Below are 20,096 nucleotides of genomic sequence, written 5' to 3'. Positions count from 1 at the left end.
TGTTATTGAATAATTGTAGCAGGCTTTAAACTCGCAAAGGACATGGACTATATACATTCAGTATGATTTTGTACATTTTCTAATTTATCATATAGAACAGCTTGTAGCCTAACTGTTAGCAGCACCTGTTGAAACTAACTATTAACCTTTTTTTAAATGTCCATGACGACATTTTCTAGCAGAATTAGCTAATAAAATAATGTTTTAAATAATGAAAATGAAATCCTTGATATTAGAAAAGGTACTAATACGTGTGATAATACGGTATCTAACACCACATTTTACACAATATACTGTAGCACAGCCTCTCATACCTTAAAAATGGCATGGCACAGTATTTCACAGGTATTTATTATCCGCTCCTCACAGGAGGTATTGGCTCCTACTAGAAGTGAAGTAATGAGGCAATGTTTTAAGCCAGAGGACTCTGGGACTCTAACTGCCTGAGGTTGCACCTTGTTATAAATGAGCTCAAACAGGTCCTTGCTCTTTAGTCCTTCCTGTCCACTTCGACAGCTGCTCCGGTGGGAGGACAGAGAACAGGAGAATAGGACAACACACACACCGACACAGACACTGTCTGTCTGTCTGTCTGTCTATCCATTCATTAGGGCTGCCAACTCTAACTCTATTCAGTGTGAGACTTGTGCATTTGACACTGTTCTCTCACGCCACTCATTCATATTCTCACGCAGTGAGAAAAACGTAGCGATGACAAGAGAACACTAACAATGCGCAGACTAGAGATGCGCGGTTGGCGGTTAGCCTACAGCCGCGGACTCCGCGGATAAACCGCGGATCGAGCGGATGACGTGACGAAAAATAATATTTGAATTCAATTCGGGCGGGTGAACCAATCAAATGAAAAATATTATGTATACAGCAATCAGCGGATGGCGGGCGGGTGCGGTTTTGAAAATTGGTCAAAAACGTTGGTGCGGATGGATGGCGGCAGTTGATGATGAGTTTTGTGATGCAGTTGCGGATGAAATAATAGCCCAACCGCGCATCTCTAGCGCAGACAGACAAGACAAGGCAGCTTCCTTTTGATATGAAATCTCAGCTTCCAAATTTAGTTTTATTAAGTTTTATTATGAAATTCAAACAATAAATACCGGTTTGGCTCATAACATGGAGTGATGTATCGCTGTAGCCTCAGTTCAAGAAGCATGAGCGCACGTGAATGATCATCTCTCCCTCTTTACTACTAGTTACAGTACAAAATAAATGAATGAACATCAGAGGGTATGTTGAAAGAACTAGTACAACTTATTGAAATGTATGTCTCATCGCTCAAACTGTTTCAACAGCAAATAGGCCTACTCTATCTATCTATCTATCTATCTATCTATCTATCTATCTATCTATCTATCTATCTATCTATCTATCTATCATGTCTAACGTACACTGTAAAAAACATTATATGATCAATAAGTTGACAACATATGTTTGTATATCGCTTTAACCCATCAAAATAAGTTAAGCAATTTTCAACTTTTTTACAAGTTTAACAAGATTCAACTCTTTATTTTGTAGAGGTTTAATGTAATTTAAGTTGCTATATATGACTTAAACATCCAAGCTGATTGTACCTAATTTAAAGGGATAGTTCACCCAAAAATTAAAATTACCCCATGATTTACTCACCCTCAAACCATCCTAGGTGTATATGACATTCTTCTTTCAGACGAATACAACCGGAGTCATATTAAAACATGTCCTGGCTCTTCCAAGCTTTATAATGGCAGTGAATGGCTGTTTATGTTTTGAAGTCCATCAAAGTGCATCCATCCATGATTAAAGTGCTCGACATGGCTCTGCGTGGGTTAATAAAGGCCTGCTGAAGCGAAGCAATGAGTTCGTGTAAGAAAAATATCCATATTTAAAACTTTATCGACTAAAATAACTAGCTTCCGGCTGACGGAAGTACGCATCGATTTACGGCGAAAGAGTAACCTTTGACATGACGTATGACACACTGACGAACGCGGAAGCGACACCAGTCACGAACTATAAGTCTAAAATGAGAATTTTTAAAGAGAAATGTCGGAGTTTGTTGCCCAGCCCTGTTTGTTTGAACCGAGAGAGGCATCAAAGCTAACGCTACTCCTACATCTTACGTCAAACATCGTCAAGTGTTACTCTTTTGGAGTAAGTAACTCTTTTGTGGACTTTCAGACAAGTTTTAATCAAACCAGTTGGTCTTTACCTTTTTTCCTTCTAGTTTTATTTGATGTGCAAATATGTAGTCTTCTGAATTGTTATTAATTTAATTTAAACTTATTTTTTATCATTATTATTAAGGGTTTTAAATGTAAAAAAAAGGATGTTATTACATGCAACATGCATTTGAATCCCAAAACTTTAACTCTGTGAACTTCATTAGCCCTATATTTCACGTTCTTTCCTCAGAATAAAGCAAACTTTTGCATGTAGTGGAGGATTTTGGTTCTTACAAAAATTTCAAGCAGAATATTTGAGATCTTTTCAGATGCCGAGGGGACGTAATCCTCAGGGTTAATCTAACTCCAGCTGCTCCAGAACATCTAGCGTTCTTTGTTCGCTATGGAGACCAGGACCTCCTCGGGGAGTTCCTTTGAGGTTCCTCTGAAAAACAGCGAGCAAACAGACCTACTATTTCATATTTAACTCCCTTACGACACCCTCTCACTCTCTCGAATGCTAAGCGGCCTCTTACGTTAATGTGTTTTGGCGTACAAATGTGCTGTCAGCATAATCTTCTCATCTCCTTTCTGTTTTACCCACAAGAGCTCTTGCGTGAGGAACAGGTAGATGAGGAGCCGCATTAACATGCAGAGAGGGTGCGTAACCGAGCAACAGGCCTGAATGGGATGTGCTGCTAATTGGTTTCTGTTCCCGTGAGGCTCATCGGTTTTGTATTCAATGATGCTGTAAGATCAACCAAGACACGATCAGCGTTCTTACATCAGATCAGGGTTATCATCTCTCTGGAACCACTGGCATATCAAATTCGATCTTTTTTTGTATCTCAATTGTTTCTACTAGCGATGTTAGTGATGCTACTTTGAGCTTGGCTACTTATATGTTAATAGCTGTATGTATACAGTCTTTTAGTCTCTTCTGTCCCCTATATAGTGGATTATTACAGTGAGATTTCTGTCCCCTATATAGTGGTTCTTCACAGAGTTAAATAAGTGTATTATTTCCAAAATGCCTGCCTACGTGTCACAATCAGTGTTGGGTAAAAAAAAAAGAAAAAAGTAATTACAGCTACTGAATACATCTTCAAAAGTTTAACCCTCTGATGGTCTTCGTTTAGCAGTCACACTGGGGGCCTTCCCGGTCATAAATGACCGGACACCTAAAAATGAAACTTCCTCCATCCCAGTAAAAACCAATGCAATTTATTTTTGTTCTATAATATTTATTCTTTTTAATTTAGAATTTTGAGACAATTTGATTGAACTTATTAATATTTATGCAATATTTATAGTCCATTTTTTGCCATTGAAAATAATGTTGTTGTTTTTTTTTTTTTTTTTTTGAAAAAAAAAAAATTCTATGCAGTATTTTCGGGTAAAATAGAGACTAGGCTTTCAGAAAAAAAATAAAATAAAAAAAATTCATCAATTTATTAATCATAAAATTAAATAAAACATGTTATTGCATGGGTTTACCACTAGATGCCTGTATAGCTCTAAATGGAGATGTTTGTGAATTCTAGTTGTTTTTGGACCAAATTACTTACTTTTAAGATGTGGATTGAATGTATTTTTTTAGAAATTCTCAAATAATACTTTTTGCCAAGGTTTATAACATTTTATTAATTATTATTTTAATAATTTTAATAATCATTATATTAATTATATATACATATATTAATTATAATTATTAATTATGTTATGTTTTTCACTCTTGATGTTTTAGAGCTTCACCCCTTCATTGCTGAGCATTTTTTTTCTGCATCGTGGCTGATTTTTAGAGAATTTTTGTGTTTTTGTCAATTTCCCATTCATTTCCTATGGGGGTAATTTTGACCGAAGACCAAAATCATAACTCATTTTTTTACGACCACTTAGCATGCTCGGATCATGAACTCAATTTTTTTGTGTGTTCACATACCTAATGCCAGAAAAGTCACCAAGTTTCGTAACATTCTGATGAAGCTGTGATTTTTAAAAATTCAAAACAGATTTTTGTAATCTGAATTTATTGGTGTGTATGTGTATAAACGTGTGTTTGTATGTGTGTGTGAATTTTTTGCACTCTTGATGTTGTAGAGTGTCACCCCTTTACTGCGGTGTACTTTTTTTTAGAATCGTGTCCGATTTGTAGATTGTACAGACAAAAATTCAGAGAATTTTTGTGTTTTTGTAAATTTCCCATTCATTTCCTATGGGTCGGTCATTTTTGACCGAAGACCACGAGTGTGACTATTTTTTTTACGACCACTTAGCATGCTCGGATCATGACCTCAAATTTTTTTTTGTATTCACATACCTAATCCCAGAAAAGTCACCAAGTTTCATAGCCTTCCGATGAAGCTGTGATTTTTAAAATTTCAAAACAGAAAATTATTCGGTCAGAAATGACAGAGGACCATCAGAGGGTTAATTAGATTACTGTATTAATTACACTCTCTAAAAAGCATTGCATTACTTATTAGTAATTACTTTCTAAATCCCATATCAGCCTAGGAAAGCTGAACAATATGAAACTGCTCTTTTAATTCTTTCAAATAGACATTATATAATTGCTTAAATTATTCTTGAACTGACCAAAGTATTTAAAGGGAGAAGGTTACATTACATTTTAAAATTAGACGTTAAATTTTGATGTTCAATTGGTTAAAATAGAATTGTTCTATATCTATATGCTATTTAACGTAATTAAATCATAAATAACTGAAATTAAACTACATTAATGTAAATATGTACTTTTTTAAACTTACTTGGTAATGCATTACACCCAACACTGGTCACAATGCACATCTTTTTACTGGGATATCTTTGCTGATTTTCATACAGTAAAGGCAAGAATATACTTTATATTGTCACTGATGTCAAAACGAATGTCAAACACAACTTATGCTTACTTGCTACATACTAATGTTCTTGCAAAATTACCAATTCTGTTAATGTATGTTTATGATGTTAATATGATTTATTATACAAATGTAATATGTATTTATTCATTTATATTGTATTTATAATATTTATTTATAATCTTATGTTCATCCTTAGTTGGAATTGAAACTAGTTTCACATCCACAAAACAAAAATATTTGGTGAATTTCTTTATGAATAAAATAATTTCTTCAAACATTATAAACATGATGAAATACGTTTTAGTTTTGATCCATAAATGACCATTAAATCCTGATGTATCAAAGCTGAAAAATATATTGTGAAACATTTCCTATTTTAGGGATTTATAGGATCAACAACTTAGACAAAGTTGCTATGAAGTGAAACAAATGACACTCCATCCGCTTGTCTTGTTTACAATCCTTTTTTCCCTCTCTCTCTCTCTCCCAGCATCTCCCAAACCATGATAATCTCATTCTCTATCTTTCTGCATTCGCTAAGGTGAAATACAGTCCACCTGTTTTCCACAAAGCTCAGCCAAGCAGGAAACTCATGTTTTTCACAACAGATGCAAGCGCACACTAGAGACACCGTCTACCCCTCATCGCTCTGAAACTCATTATTCTGCCTTTGAAACAGATGGAATCAAGTTTGTTTGTGACATGCTGAAAGTTATAAAGCACGCCTGTACACGTTTTTATGCAATAAGGCCTTTGAAACCGTTCTGTTTAGCGAAAAGAGATAAAGAGCTTTGAAATACATCATATGGAAAAGAAAGGTAAAGATGTTATTTAACATGCCCATAATTCTGTATTGACTAATCAACATTCATGATCAAAAGCTGGAACTGATTTATATCACTCTGGTGTCTTAGCTTGCTAATTTTCCATGATTAACTCCATAATTAATTTTCTGCATGCGCAGCGCTCATTGTCTTGGCACACACCTTTAAGTCGAAACTGAATAAGAGTTTGGTTTATCATGTTTAATTGCCGATGCCAAATTGTAATGAATCAAGCCAAAAACTGGAATGAGACCCTCAGCACTAATCCGAGGCAGGGCGATTCTCAGGAAACAATGCCATTTTGTGTCCATGGGCCCTATCTTACACCCGGCGCAATGCAACGCCAAGCACGACGCAAGTGTTTTTTTTGCTAGTTTCAGTCCGACGCAGTTATCATTTTTACGTCCTGCGCCACGTTGTTTAAATGGCAAATGCATTTACGTCCTGTGCGCCCATGGGCGTGCTTGTCTGAAAACGAGGTGTGTTCTGGCACATTGTTGGCACGTTGCTATTTTGAGGCAACAGAAATAGCAACTGAAACCTGGTCTAAAGTCAATGGCGCAATATTTATTTTTTTGTTATTTAAAGAGCGTGTTAGTAATGTGCGCCTATAGATGGGTCCACACCACGCGTACACTGTGCTTATTAAACGCACAGCAGCACACAAACATGCCAAATATTTAAAATAAAATTACAATGTAAAAGATTATTACTGTGTATATAAAGATATGGTGGAATCCGGCTTGTCCCGTAGATGGTCTGCTTGCGCACTTTAACCTCGCGCACGAGCAGACCAGTAGACGGCTTCGGCCTTTCCACTATCAAATTCCGTCATGTAAATAGCGAATCTGCCATGGCGCAAGCGCAACTGGCATTTAAAGGGAATGGGAGATGAGTTTGGTTTAACACACGTAAATCCCAAAACACACCCATTACTCATTAAGAGAATAGGGACAACCCTTTTAGACCCGACCATTTTTCCCATCGTTAAACTAGCAAAAGTGGATTCGGACACGCTCTAAGTGAACTTGCGCCGTGCGCTTTAGACCATGCGCTTAGATCGTTAAAATAGGGCCCCATGTGTGCCAAAAAAATTATACTTATGGAAATAATATATTTGAAAATACTTAAGTGTTAAATGAATGTAATGTCCATTGCAATTAAATGAAAATTTACGGATTTACTAAGAGCTTGCGCCAGCGCCCTCTTTTGGCATTAAAAAATTACGGTCAGGATTTACTAAAGACACGCAGTGAAAAATTAGCGCTGAAAAGTTGTGGACAGTTACTTTTGTGGCTGACTTTATTGCATATGCATTTGTAGGAGTTTCCCTCCCGGATGCAAAATTTATGGGAGGAGAGTATTTAAATGAATCATGCAAGGTGATTTACTAAGGGTTGTGCTTGTCAATTTACTGGTATTTGCGCCATTATTTACCGCCCCAAAACCAGATGCTAATTTGGTAGCTCTTGGTAGATTGCGTTGGTCATTATGGAAATGATCTGACTGCGTCTGTGTTCTTGAATTTGCACGTCGTCAGTAGATCACGTGCAGATCTTTCCACTCCCATCGGCGCTTTTGTGGAATTGCGCTCCCACGCTAATTTGCCCTGTTTAGTAAATCTGGCCCTAAATGTAATATCATATGACACAAGAGTTAATTATAATCAAGTGGCCTATACTTTAACATACAGTATGCTTTAGTATGTTAGTCAACACATTGAAGTAAGTGTCCTTTAAAGCACAACCAAAGATTATAAAAGCATAATGGTTTAAAAATGTAAAGTAAAACTTTTATTTTGACATTAATAGGTGCACTTGATCATGAAGTCCATGAGGCCGTACATTTGAGGAACACTAAGGAGGTTGATGTGTAACTTTAAAAAATGAATGAGGAGGATGGTAGTGAGTGACGTCCCGGGTCACTAAAGACCCGAGGTATGGGTTTAAGGGTTAATAACGTTGCATTTCAAGGTTAGTATTGATAAATAACTTGCTTTGCAAACTGTGACTACACAAGAAGTTTAGAGATGGGGTTAATTTAAGTGAATTTTTAGGTACATTTTTTGTTCAGAATCAATTTCCATGTGATCAAATATCAAATATCACAATCTCTGTTTGAGGCACACAGGCTTCAGATCTTTGTGAAATATCATCTCTACACACAAAGTCACAAACTCTGAAGGACAGGACACTACTGTGCCATATCTCCCAACAGCATCTGACAAATCAAAGCATGTCACATCAGTCCAAAACCCATCGGGAACAAAACCCAGCATGGAATACATATTTAATCAGCTGATCTGTGAGTGGCCTAAAGGGTTGTCCCAGTGACAAACTGCAGGCACAAGAGAGCTCATTTATTTCACACAGATCGAAGGAACTGAAAGAAATATTGTTAAGTCCTTCACAGATAATTTTTAACATCATTCTGCCTGCCTTATGACCTGACCTTGGGGAGTGTTTCTTTAATTAAAGCCAATGAAATGAGACTGAATTCTTTGTTGCTGCAATAGAGCGTATCAGTGACCACTCACTTTTTCAGCGACCTTGGTTCGGGATTTTCTCCATGGTTTTAAACAAATTTCAATAAGTCCTGAGACATTTGATTTGGAGCAAAAAGAATTAAAACATTAAAAAAATGAAAATAGACTGTGTTCTTGTTTTTATTTTTAATGGGAAATGAACTACTCATTCCATGAAGCCTTAAAAATGATGTAATCATCAAAAAAATAACAATATACAAAAATAAAATGTATTTTATTAAGTTAAAAGTACATATTATAGAAAAAAAAATTAATAAATATAAAATATTTAAAATGCAATATAAACATTTTGTCAAATGTATTGACAGTCAATGATTATAAGTATAAACCAATATTTTCTAAATATTTCAATTTATCAAAAAAAAATACAAATTTATTTTTTGACAGTCAACAAAATTATAATTATAAAAACAAACAATATATTTTATTTTTTATATTTATTTATAAAATGTATTTTGTCAAATGTATTCACATAATTAATTGAAAATAAGTATAAAACATATATTATATATATATAATATAATATATTATAATATATATATATATATATATTATATTATATATAATTTTATATTTTATTATTAGGCTATGCATTGCCCTTAAAGTCATGACTGCAAAATATTCAGATATCACTGTAAAAAATAAATAATAATAATAATAATAAAAAAATTAAAATAAATAGCTGCCTTAAATTTTTAAGCACAATCAACTTGGATGTTTGTCAATTCAACTTAAATTACATTAAACTGACTTTAAAAATTAGTTGAATCTTATATAACATAAAAAATTGCTTAACTTATTTTGAGTTAAAGCAATGTAATGTTATGTATGTCATAGCTCACTGATCATATAATTTTTTGCAGAGTAGTTTGAAAGTGTGAGAAGACCAAATCAATTCAAAATGCTTCCCTGATTGGTGGACATTTCTTCAGTATTGCGATTGATGTATTGTGCATTTAGAAATGAAACAATATTCTTTAAACTGTTAATGCTTCACAATAAGGTTCTTTTAAATGAACATGGGGACATTAGGCTATGTAGGCTATTTCAAGAAAAAATAACAAAAGATCTAAATGTCTTGTTTGTGAGACGTTTTGTAACTGAAATGGAGATTTAGATTTCTCTGCTGGCCTCAACTTGATTGCATTATTCTTAGGGCGTAAAGATAGTCTTTCTCCATCTCGAAAGGTTGTTTTCCCATGGATGAACTGATGCAGGAATCGAGGTGCATTTATTTTCATACCATTGTCACCGAGCTTTTGCATTTACGGTGTAATTATGGAAATGAGCTCTGTCAGGCCAACTCAGCGAGCACGATCTGGACACCTTGTGAAATTGGAAATGAGTTAGTGTCGCTTGCCTGCCACAGATTTAGGAGATAGGAGATATGAGTTCAGTTACAATGCCAAAAGGCAAGGGGAGATGCTTACGGGTTTTGTTGCACTGAAATACAGCACTGCCCAACCAAAAAGAAAGAAAGAAAGAAAAAAAAAACAACAATACCATGGTGCTTGTCTAGTGATAGGCCTATTTTATTATGTAAATAAATAAATAAATAAATAGCAATGATGTCTGTCGAAAAGAAAAGCATGGTATTACCATGCATCTATTACCAAATAAGCATGGTAGATGTCCAAAAAAAATTGCATTACCTACTTTTTATAAGTGTACCTTTCAGTCTAAACAAATCTTAATGGATAAAATGATGTTTGCACCTTCCACTATTTAGTACAACTGAATTTTCTTTTTAACTTGTAAATACGAGTTCTATCTAGAATCATTTTGCAGAAGTTACTTTTGTTTTTAATGTTGTTTAATGTTATTAAGGACTTCCACTTAAGTGGACCGGTTTGATTTTCATTAAAGGGATAGTTCACACCCAAAAATGAAAATTCTGTCATAATTTACTCACCCTCTAGCTGTTCCAAACCTCTATGAGTTTCTTTGTTCTGCTGAAAACAAAAGAAGATACCTTGAAGAATATCCAAACAGTTCTGGGGCACCATTGACTTCCATAGTATTTTTTCTCCCCACAATGGAAGTCAATGGTGCCCCAGAACTGTTTGGATACCCATATTCTTCAAGCTATCTTCTTTTGTGTTCAGCAGAACAAATAAATTCATACAGGTTTGGAACAGCTTGAGGATGAGTAAATGATGAAAGAATTTTCATTTTTGGGAAACCTATCCCTTTAAGTCGTATAGTTAATGTTTGCACATTTTACTGAGGCTGGATTCATCCATTGCAAAGTTAAGCTGAAGGAGATATTGATTTATTCTTCTAACTATTATCCGTCCACTGCACTCTGCGGGATGGGCAGATATTAATTAAAGGGCTTTACTTCAAGAGCAAAGTCAGTTCGAGCTCTCTCACTTTCTTTCCTATTAACTTTCCATTCCAAAACCGTTTCTTCCAGCACATCATTCACCTATACAGGTCTGAACCGTCGGAAAAGGAATATGAATTACATAGGCCTAGCTGCTCCCTCAGGAGACGTTTCTGCCGTTTTACTGCTAGATTAGCTACTAAACGAGGCTGTTTACTCACCTTTCATTGCTGCTACGAGACAAACGGGTGTTAATGACTCACAGGATGCTGGCTATTCAATTCAGAGAAAGGAGATTTAAAATTCGTCCCCTACCTCAGGCTTTGTGTGTAATGTATTTGTATTCGCGCGCTCGCGCGCGCTTTGTCCTATACTACATTATAGCCTGCTGCTGACAGCTGTGTGTAGTGGTTGTTGTCATAGAGACAGCGCATTAGAAAAAGTTCAGAAAGCGATTATTGCAGCATGTAATCCCCGCAATAATCGCTTTCTGCAGCTCCTGAATTCCTATATTTGAAATTATGAGGCAAACACACATAAACACACCGTTTAAAGGTCGAAAAGTGCAAGTTTACCATATTAAAACACCATGCTAGGCCTACTCTAAAACGCGCATATTCCAAAATGTTCTTGTCAATTAAAAAGTTTTATAAAGATAGCCTACATTAAAACATAAAAATGGTTCGTTTGAAAAATAAAAATAAAAAAAAATAAAGATTAAAGATAAATCATTACATTTTAATACATTACATAATCCCAGCATATCAGTAGTCAGGGTGTTTTCACACTTGAGTCCTCTTTAAAAGAACCAAACTCAGACTTCTTTAAGTGGATCAAGAGGTGAACCAAGTGAAACCCCATTTCTCTTTACGTTCACACTGTCCCTGAAAGAGGACTCAGATCCTTATTTGGTTCACTTAGGAATGTGGTCTCAGACCCCTTTGTGTTCATACTGTTCCTTTTTGGATCTAGTCTAGTTCAGTGTTTGATGGCTGACCCTTTGGCCCTATTTGATCCCATTCACTATGTGCCTTAACCAAGTTATTTGTTTATTATTATTATTCATTATTATTGTTTGGTAAAAACACTGCTACAAATGCTGTTAAATGAGCATAACTCTAAATTGTTTATCTTTTACACAAAAAAAATAATACTTTTGTTGCAATACTACATCCATATTATTGCACTATATCACACATCCACCTTTGTAAAAAAAAGTAAAATGGTTTTGTAGTATACTTAGTATGGAATAAACGTATGCTATTTTAAATACATTTTGGTAAAGGTTTTTTTTTTTTTTCACTTTTTTCGATATGTACGGAGGCATCTGATTACCAAACTACATTGGGATTTGCGAATGAAAAAAATCAAGTGAGCTCAGATTGAGTGTTTTAGTGAATGGTTCCATGAAATCCAACCACACCCTGACCACCATCCGAGATGGTTTCGGTTTGGTTCGCTTTAAAGGGGTCTGAGATCGTTTGGAGTGTTCACATATGGGCCAAAAATCACGCGAACCGCGCTCATACCCCTGAAAAGGACCAAGTGTGAAAACACCCTAATAAAAGCGGATTTATTTTACATGGAGTGGATTGCTTCATGGAGGCTGCCATTTTGAAATCACATGATCAATCATTCCAGTAGTCAAAGGAGATTTCCAGTGCAAAATATTGCAAAAAAAAAAAACTAAAATTAATAAATGTAATATTTTTAATATTATTATTCAATAATAATATAAAAAAATATACATTTCAAATGATTTTGGTGCTATAACAGGGGAGAAAAATAAAATAGTTACAAAACTGGTCCCTGTAGGTATTGCACAGCATTTAAACCAAAAATCTAATCAGGTCCACACTATTTTGACATTCACTGAGTAGATTCAGGTTCTTCACACGGCAATGAACTCTTCCCCTTTAGCCAATCAGCCTGAAGCATTCCCTCGTTTCCTGGCAACCATCTGGAATGTGTCCCTGCATCTCCCGCTGTGTGGCCTTGCCTCATGCAAAAAGCTCTCAGTGCTGGCTGCCCATTGTGATGCTTAATGCATTGCTGGAACGTTTAATTAACCTAATTTAGCAATGGATGCCTGTGACAGGCAATTATGTCATCAGAATCATACATTCATTTGATCATTGGCAGCAATGCAAGCTTAATAAAAGGAGCGAATATAAAGTGTTACGAGCCTTTTACAAACAAAACCATCATGATGGGGCTTTTGTTTTTCTTGTGTGAAAGAAAACAAGAATTTTGGTTGTTTGTTTGGTTGAGGTTTTTCTTTTTTTTTCATTTCTGCCACTTGTTTTGCATCCGTGCTTGAATTTCAGTCTCGATCTGATGTCGATGAGAAGCGAAGGGTGTGAAATAAACGGAAAAGTGGAAGTGCTTTGGAGCTTCATCCTCTTTTGCTTCTCGAGAAGTTTTACTCCTCAGAGAGTCCTCTCGCTTTGAATCCACCAACATGAAAAGACTCCATTAGATTATGAAGAAAACGGATCAAACGCCTTTTTAAAAACTTAAAGCCTAATATTTCAGTAGAAGACACCTTTAAGTCACTCCTCAGTTCATTTATTCATTGAAGAGCCAATTTATTCTTTCTCACAGAAGTTCGGCCACATCACATTTCAGCATGGCAATTATGACATTTTACCTCAAAAAAAAAAAAAAAAATTGTAAGGTGCCCAGCTGTTTTACTTTAATTTAATTGTTTTACATTGTTATTGTTGGACATTATTATAATAGGCTGATTTGCATTTACAAAAGAATTTGTAGGGAAATTGTCATGAAAATTGTCATGATGCGAAAGAAAAAAAAAGGGCCTCAAAATAAGTTTTTCTTTTTTAAATATTTAATATTTTGTTTGTTTGTTTGTTTGTTTTCTTTAGATTTCAGAGCAAAACATGGCCTGGACATGTTCTTGAGAGGTTTTGTGAGATTCACCTGTATTTTAGAACAGGAAAAACATAATAAGCCAAAGTATCTTTTAACCTGAGACAACACTTGCTGTCTAACTTCAAAGACTGATGAAGATGAAAGAAAGACCCAAGGGAATATTTATCAATATCCTCGGTTTCTAGCCGTAACAAACCTTGTCAGTGACACTTGACATGATATCTGTAGACATCGCAAACAATGAAATCAAACGTACAAATATCAAACAATGAAATCAGACGTAAATATTTGCTACAGGGTTGTTCTCTTTAATTTGTTTCCCTTTTAGGAATTTAAAACACTACCAATTCCACAGTTTTGAGTATGTAATTGCCTGTATTTGATGGTTATTTATAAAACTGTAGAACAAAATAAAAATATTACGGGCTCATATGTTCTTTAAAATATTAAGCAAATTAACTGCCATACTTCAAATAGAAGATATTGCACCTGACATTTAAACTATTGTTAAAGCAAATTTTCAACCAAAAATACAATAATCTACTCACACTCTTGTTCTTCCAGTATTATTTTCTTTCTTCCGTGGAACACAAAAGAAGATATTTATTCTAGTCAATCTTTTATAAAAATGGGACAGAGTACTTCAAGCTTCAAAAGTGACAAAAGAACACCACAAAATATCATAAACTTACTTATTTAATGCATTATTTAAAAAAAAAAATCTCCAGAAGCCTAACAATAACTTTGTGTTAGAAACAGATTGAAATTTGAACAGGTGTTTTTGTGTCATAGCTGTTATTATATTGTTTAATTTAGCACAGCTGCAATGCTGTATCGACCACTCCGCATCCAGGACTGGATCTGCCCATTTCTTCATAAAGGATACAGCCTTTGCTGCTGAGATTTGATGTGTTTGCTCTGCATTTATGTCTTTATTATTCTAGTCATTGTGCTTTGCCCTCGTTAATTATGATCGTAATAAAACAATCTTGATTTTAGAGTGCCCATTCAACTTTCTGCAAGCTTGTAATTAATTTAGCAATTTAAATATAGTGTTAATTGATTTTTCACAGTCAGCTCTATTGAAGTGCTTAGGGATGCAGAAAGCTGCTCGCAGACTGGGCAGAGGTCAGACACAATAACCGCAACACACACACACACACACACACACACACACACACACACACACACACACACACACACACTCTCTAAAGGGCATATACTTTTTAAATGCATTAAAACCCACAATCCTAGTTATAGTGGTTGTAATATCTTAGGGGTGGATGATATAAGCAAAACTTTGTCAATGTATAAGTTCTAAAGCTTGCAGAGTTAACAGAGGATTAGCATTTCTAATTTCTAATTTAAGATTTTGATCTGTATATCACTATATAAGCCTGTTTCTGCCTCAGAGTAAAAAAAAGTAAAAGGTAATTGTGAGACTGTTTAAAATAAAAATTAAAATGACAAGGTGACAGTCACAATTGTGAGAAATAAAATCGGTTGCAGTAACAAGAAATAACTTCTCAATAGTTGCAAAGACAAAAAAAATTTGCAGTTGCAATTTTGAAAAGTCATAATAACAGAAAATGAAGTCACAATTGTGAGATATACTGTCGCAATCATGAGAAATAGTCACAATAACAATATTTTGTCGCATTTGTGACCAATAGTCAAATTTATGAACCGTTTTATGAACAGTTGCAGTAACGAGAAATAAAGTCCTGATTGTGAGATAGTTGCAATATTGCAAAATGATGTTGCAATTGTGTGATATAGTAGCAATAATAGGAAATGAGGTCATAATTGTGAGATATACTGTCGCTATTGATATTCACAATAACAAAATTTTGTCGCAATTGTGACAAATAGTAGAATTTATGAACCGTTTTATGAACAGCTGCATTAACGAGAAATAAATTCCCAATTGTGTGATAGTTGCAAGAACAAAATGATGTTGCAATTGTGATATATAGTCAATAACAGAAAATGAAGTCAGTTTTATGAACAGTAACGAGAAGTAAAGTCCATATTGTGAGGTAGTTTCAATATTGCAAAAACAAACAAACACTGCAATTGTGAGATATACTGTCGAAATCATAAGAAATGGTCGCAATAAAAAGATATGAAATCATAATCGTCAGAAATAAAATGCACTTTGAGAAAGTTGTAATATTAAGAACCAGTTGTAATAACTAGCAAATGACAAATTTCCAATTATGAGAAATAGTCAAAATAAAGAGGGAGCTGACAAATCTAAAAACAACATTCTCTCAATTTACAGCTGCTTTATTGAATCCATGGGAACAACATGGGACAGCATGTTTAATTTGTTTTCGTGCTAAACATTTGGCTGCAACTAAGACAATGTGTGAATTATAGCTTTTCAAACAGTCACTCTCAAAGAGCTAACACAAAAACAAGTTATAAATGTGACAGAACTCTGAATCACAGATATACAGTATGTATATATATATATATATATGTAAATATATATATATATTACATACACATTTTTTCCCAACATGCTGTTACAATAAACAGCACAAAATCTTCTTGACGTACAGGGCGTGAAATGATTATTATTCAAAACAAATAAACCAGAAAACATAAAAATGTCTAAAATTGGAAAAAAATGTATATCAGGTACAAAAAATATAGAACACAAAAGAAAAAATCATCAGTCATAAATAAAATCACACTATGATCTATTCATTTATTCATCTGACTGCATTTGTTTCTCGACAAAAACACTGAATGAATGACTCACGATTGAAACTAAAGCAACACTGCAATTTAATACCTAGTACATGGTGCGATATCTGGTCTCTCAAAAGCGAACTTTGCAAAAGCTTGAAAGGATGAAACACATGATCAGAACCTTTCCTTTTTTTCCCCACAGTCTGAACTTACCATCTCATTAACACACCATACGCTTCTTCCTCTTACGTAACCAGTTTGTGGTGTTTCATGTGTCTAGTAATACTAATCCGTCTTCTTCCTCATACAGAGCAACAGATCAAATCTGACGCAACAAATGAAGATTGTGGAATAAAAATCACAAATGTGGAAGGCTCGAGCATTTGGCGACAAATTACAGAGCGGCTAGACCAAGACAAACGTGGGTAAAAATAGACCTTCGTTTTTAGTAACGAACCAAGATGAAATCTGCTTTTTTTCCAGAAAAAATCGTTCTTGAAAAACGTGATTGTATAAATTTCCTTTGTGCCATCCGATATAAAAAATATAGATATCGCAAAGAACAAAACTGATAAAAATGGCTTCAGAACTCTAAAAAAAATTGCTACACTTAAAACACTCAGTGTTTTGGCTTCATTGGCTTTCCGCATGCCCTTATATGGACGTGGGCGGGTACAGGACGTCCTCGCGGTTATTGGATTGAGGTAAACTCACAGCTGACGGTGAAATAGAAAAGTGTACATCCGTTAAAAGTTTAGCAGTCTTCCGAGGTGATGTCGAAACAGAAATTCTGAGGTGTGGATTCTGCGAGGATTGTGAGGAGGTGGAGCTAAATGGCGAAGTCATCCTGAGGGGCGGGGCTAAAGGCGGAGCTTCGAAGCAATTCGAGGCAGTTGACTAGGATAAGGGTGCCGGTGAGGTGTTTCCAGCGTTTGGTGATGGGATTCTTCATCCGGTCCAGGCCCATGTGCAGTTCGTGGATGACATCGCGGTAACTGTCGCCAATCTGAGCGGCCCACGTCAACAGGAAGTCGTAGGCTGGTTTCCACATGGCCTGAAATTATGAGATAAATGTAAATGGCTATATCTTGTGATTGAACTCAATGTAAACTGTACTCTTCCATATTTAAAGGAGGTTTTGTGTCCTTACTTCACTATCCACCATCCCGGTTTTGTCTCTGTGTGGAGCCTCATAGGCCTCCATTTGTTGTTTGGATACATGGGCGAGTTTTTCAGCAAGTTCCCTCCAGCGAGGAGCCACTTCCACTGCCGTCGTCAGCAACACAAAGTCCATGATGAGCCGGGCCACTAAACCCTGACAATCTATTTTCAGAAGAGCCTGGGAGAGAGAGAGAGACAAATGAAGAAACATTATATTAAAGACATCCTATTATGTTTATTTTATTTTTAATCTTCAGTGTTTAATGTTGCTGTTTGAGCATGAAAAAGGTCTGCAAAGTTACAAAGCACAAAGTCACTCCAAAGGGAGTAATTATCTATATCAGCAACCACTGTTTCTGAACTCCCTGAAACACCTCAATTGCAGTCTTGAATTTTCTTTTGGGAACGAACATGTCACAATATTCCTCATTTAAATAATTCCCGCCCAAGACATACGCAAAAAAAATAAAGGGGCAAGGCCTGGTTGAGTTGAGTTAGTTGGTTGAAACTCGTGGTTATGGTAAGGGGCGTGACATTTCTGAAACACTCTCGAAACGGTTGACCAATCACAACACACTGGTCCAGCCGACCAATCAGAGCACACTGCCCATTTTAGAAGGAGGGGCTTCATAGAGACAGGAAATAAACAGAGCGAAGAGAGGAGAGAGGAGGAGCTGCAACAATGTCAAATAATGAAAAATAATGTGTTATTTTGGACATTCAAGCATAAAAACATCTAGTAGACCTCAAAAACAATGTCAAGACTTTTTAAAAGGGCATAATAGGACCTCTTTAATTTGATATCCATAATCAAGATAGAACCGAAACAGGCCAAAAATATAATCTTTATGACCTTCATACAGTTTAAAGTGTAAGTTGCAGGTTAAATTTTTCACGAAGATAATGCAATGTGTTTATTAAACATAAAGATAAGAACCGCCCACCATTGTTTTTTATACCAAAATGCTGATATAATATGAAAAGTTGGCACTTTTAACGAGTAGGGTCTGCCTGCAGAGCCGGAGGCTGCATTTTCAGGACCCCACTTTTAGGACCGCATTTCTAGGACCCTAGGTTTTTAGTGACAGCGCCACCTACCGAATTAGAGGACCAGCGAAGATGGATGACAATCAGAGTGTGAGTATCAAATGCGAATAATTTTTTACAATTGCGATGCATTTAATTGGAAAGTTAACGTAGCAAACGTGATGGTGATTTGCTAAATAAATAGTCTTGAATGCATAGCCATAGTATTTAGCCTCTAATGCTTGAAAATGAATTGTTAGCACGTTCATTTAACGGAACTGTTGCGTGATAAGCCTGTGTTGACTTATTGACAGCACAATAAAACTGTAGCATGTTCGTTCTGAAAGCTTGTTAATTACTCATTGTTCTTCCATTTTAATTCAGTTAAAATAATCTTAATGTTTTCACTGTCACGTGCTCACAGTCAGCCTGTTTAACGTTACCCACAAAGCATGTTATGTGTAATATGCGTCTACATGCGTCTCTTCATTTTGACATGGTTTTATAATGTGTGCTTTAAATATTATATACATATGTAAATGTGTGTGTGTGTATATATATATATATATATATATATATATATATATATATATATATATGTATATATATATGGTCAGAAAAAAAGTCGTGTCAATGTTATTTCTATTCAGATTTCTCAATTGAGATGGGCTTTATTGACATGAGTGTTTCTAGAACCTTTGTTCCCACAACATCAAAACCTTTTTTTTTTTTTTTAAATCTTTGAACAGTATGCAATAATAGTATTATGAACATTAATTGATATGTGTGCACTGTTTGGTAACTAAGAAAAAAAAATTAAAGAGTAGAACATGTTCAACTAAATGTTCCTTATTTAATTCACTTCTCTTTCTCTCTCTCTCTCTCTTAGGAGTCAGTGATGTTGTCCATGAAGTTCTGTTTGTGGTCCACATCATGAACAAATTTGTTTTTGTGTGTGTTCAAGTTCAGTTATTATATATTATTTTGTAAAATATTTTGTGTGTGCAAGTTCAGTTATTATATATTATTTTGTAAAATATTTTGTGTGCAAGTTCAGTTGTTATATATTATTTTGTACAATATTTAGTGTGTTCAAGTTGAGGTGTGATATATTATTTTGTAAAATATACACAATCTACCCCCAGAGTCATCCTTGTCTTCCCTCTATACTTGAAAATGTGGTCGATCTAGTGACTGAAAAGACTATAACATGATTCCTTGTTTATTTTACTTGAGTTATTATATTATGCTAGACCCAATAATTTCTCAACATTCCTAGGAACCAGGTTTAATTGCAATAAATAAAGTAGTGTAGTTAAAACTGGGTGGGTGGAAATACTGCCTGGCACAACTAGGGTCCTGGAAATGCGTTCCTGAGACTGCGGTTCTCCGAGTCGGTAGGTGGCGCTGTCACAAAAAACTAGGGTCCTAGAAATGCGGTCCTAGAAGTGGGGTCCTGAAAATGCAGCCTCCGTAGTCCATAGTCTATGGAACTCACTAGTAGAGTTACCGTACGCTTGCAGCTATAGATGCCTTACGCCGCCTTCACACTGGCAGTTGAAATCAGCTCCGATACGGCAGCGAAACGACCGG

General features: G+C 35.3%; 1 protein-coding gene across 1 annotated transcript in view; it reads right to left on the bottom strand.

Annotated features, from left to right (window-relative positions):
- Positions 1 to 15,946: 15,946 nt before the first annotated feature.
- Positions 15,947 to 20,096, bottom strand: part of sh3bp4a (SH3-domain binding protein 4a) — a 31,614-nt gene continuing 27,464 nt past the window's right edge. Inside the window, exons 4-5 of the mRNA XM_081384014.1 lie at positions 17,467 to 17,655; positions 15,947 to 17,370 (exon numbers count right to left, since the gene is read on the bottom strand). Of these exons, the coding sequence (XP_081240140.1) occupies positions 17,146 to 17,370; positions 17,467 to 17,655 (414 nt within the window). The 3' untranslated portion in view covers positions 15,947 to 17,145. The remainder of the gene's footprint in view (positions 17,371 to 17,466; positions 17,656 to 20,096) is intronic.

This window comes from Scardinius erythrophthalmus (assembly GCF_964197995.2).
Source record: "Scardinius erythrophthalmus genome assembly, chromosome: 14".
NCBI lineage: Eukaryota > Metazoa > Chordata > Actinopteri > Cypriniformes > Leuciscidae > Scardinius > Scardinius erythrophthalmus.
This window is presented reverse-complemented; position numbering and strand designations above follow the sequence as displayed.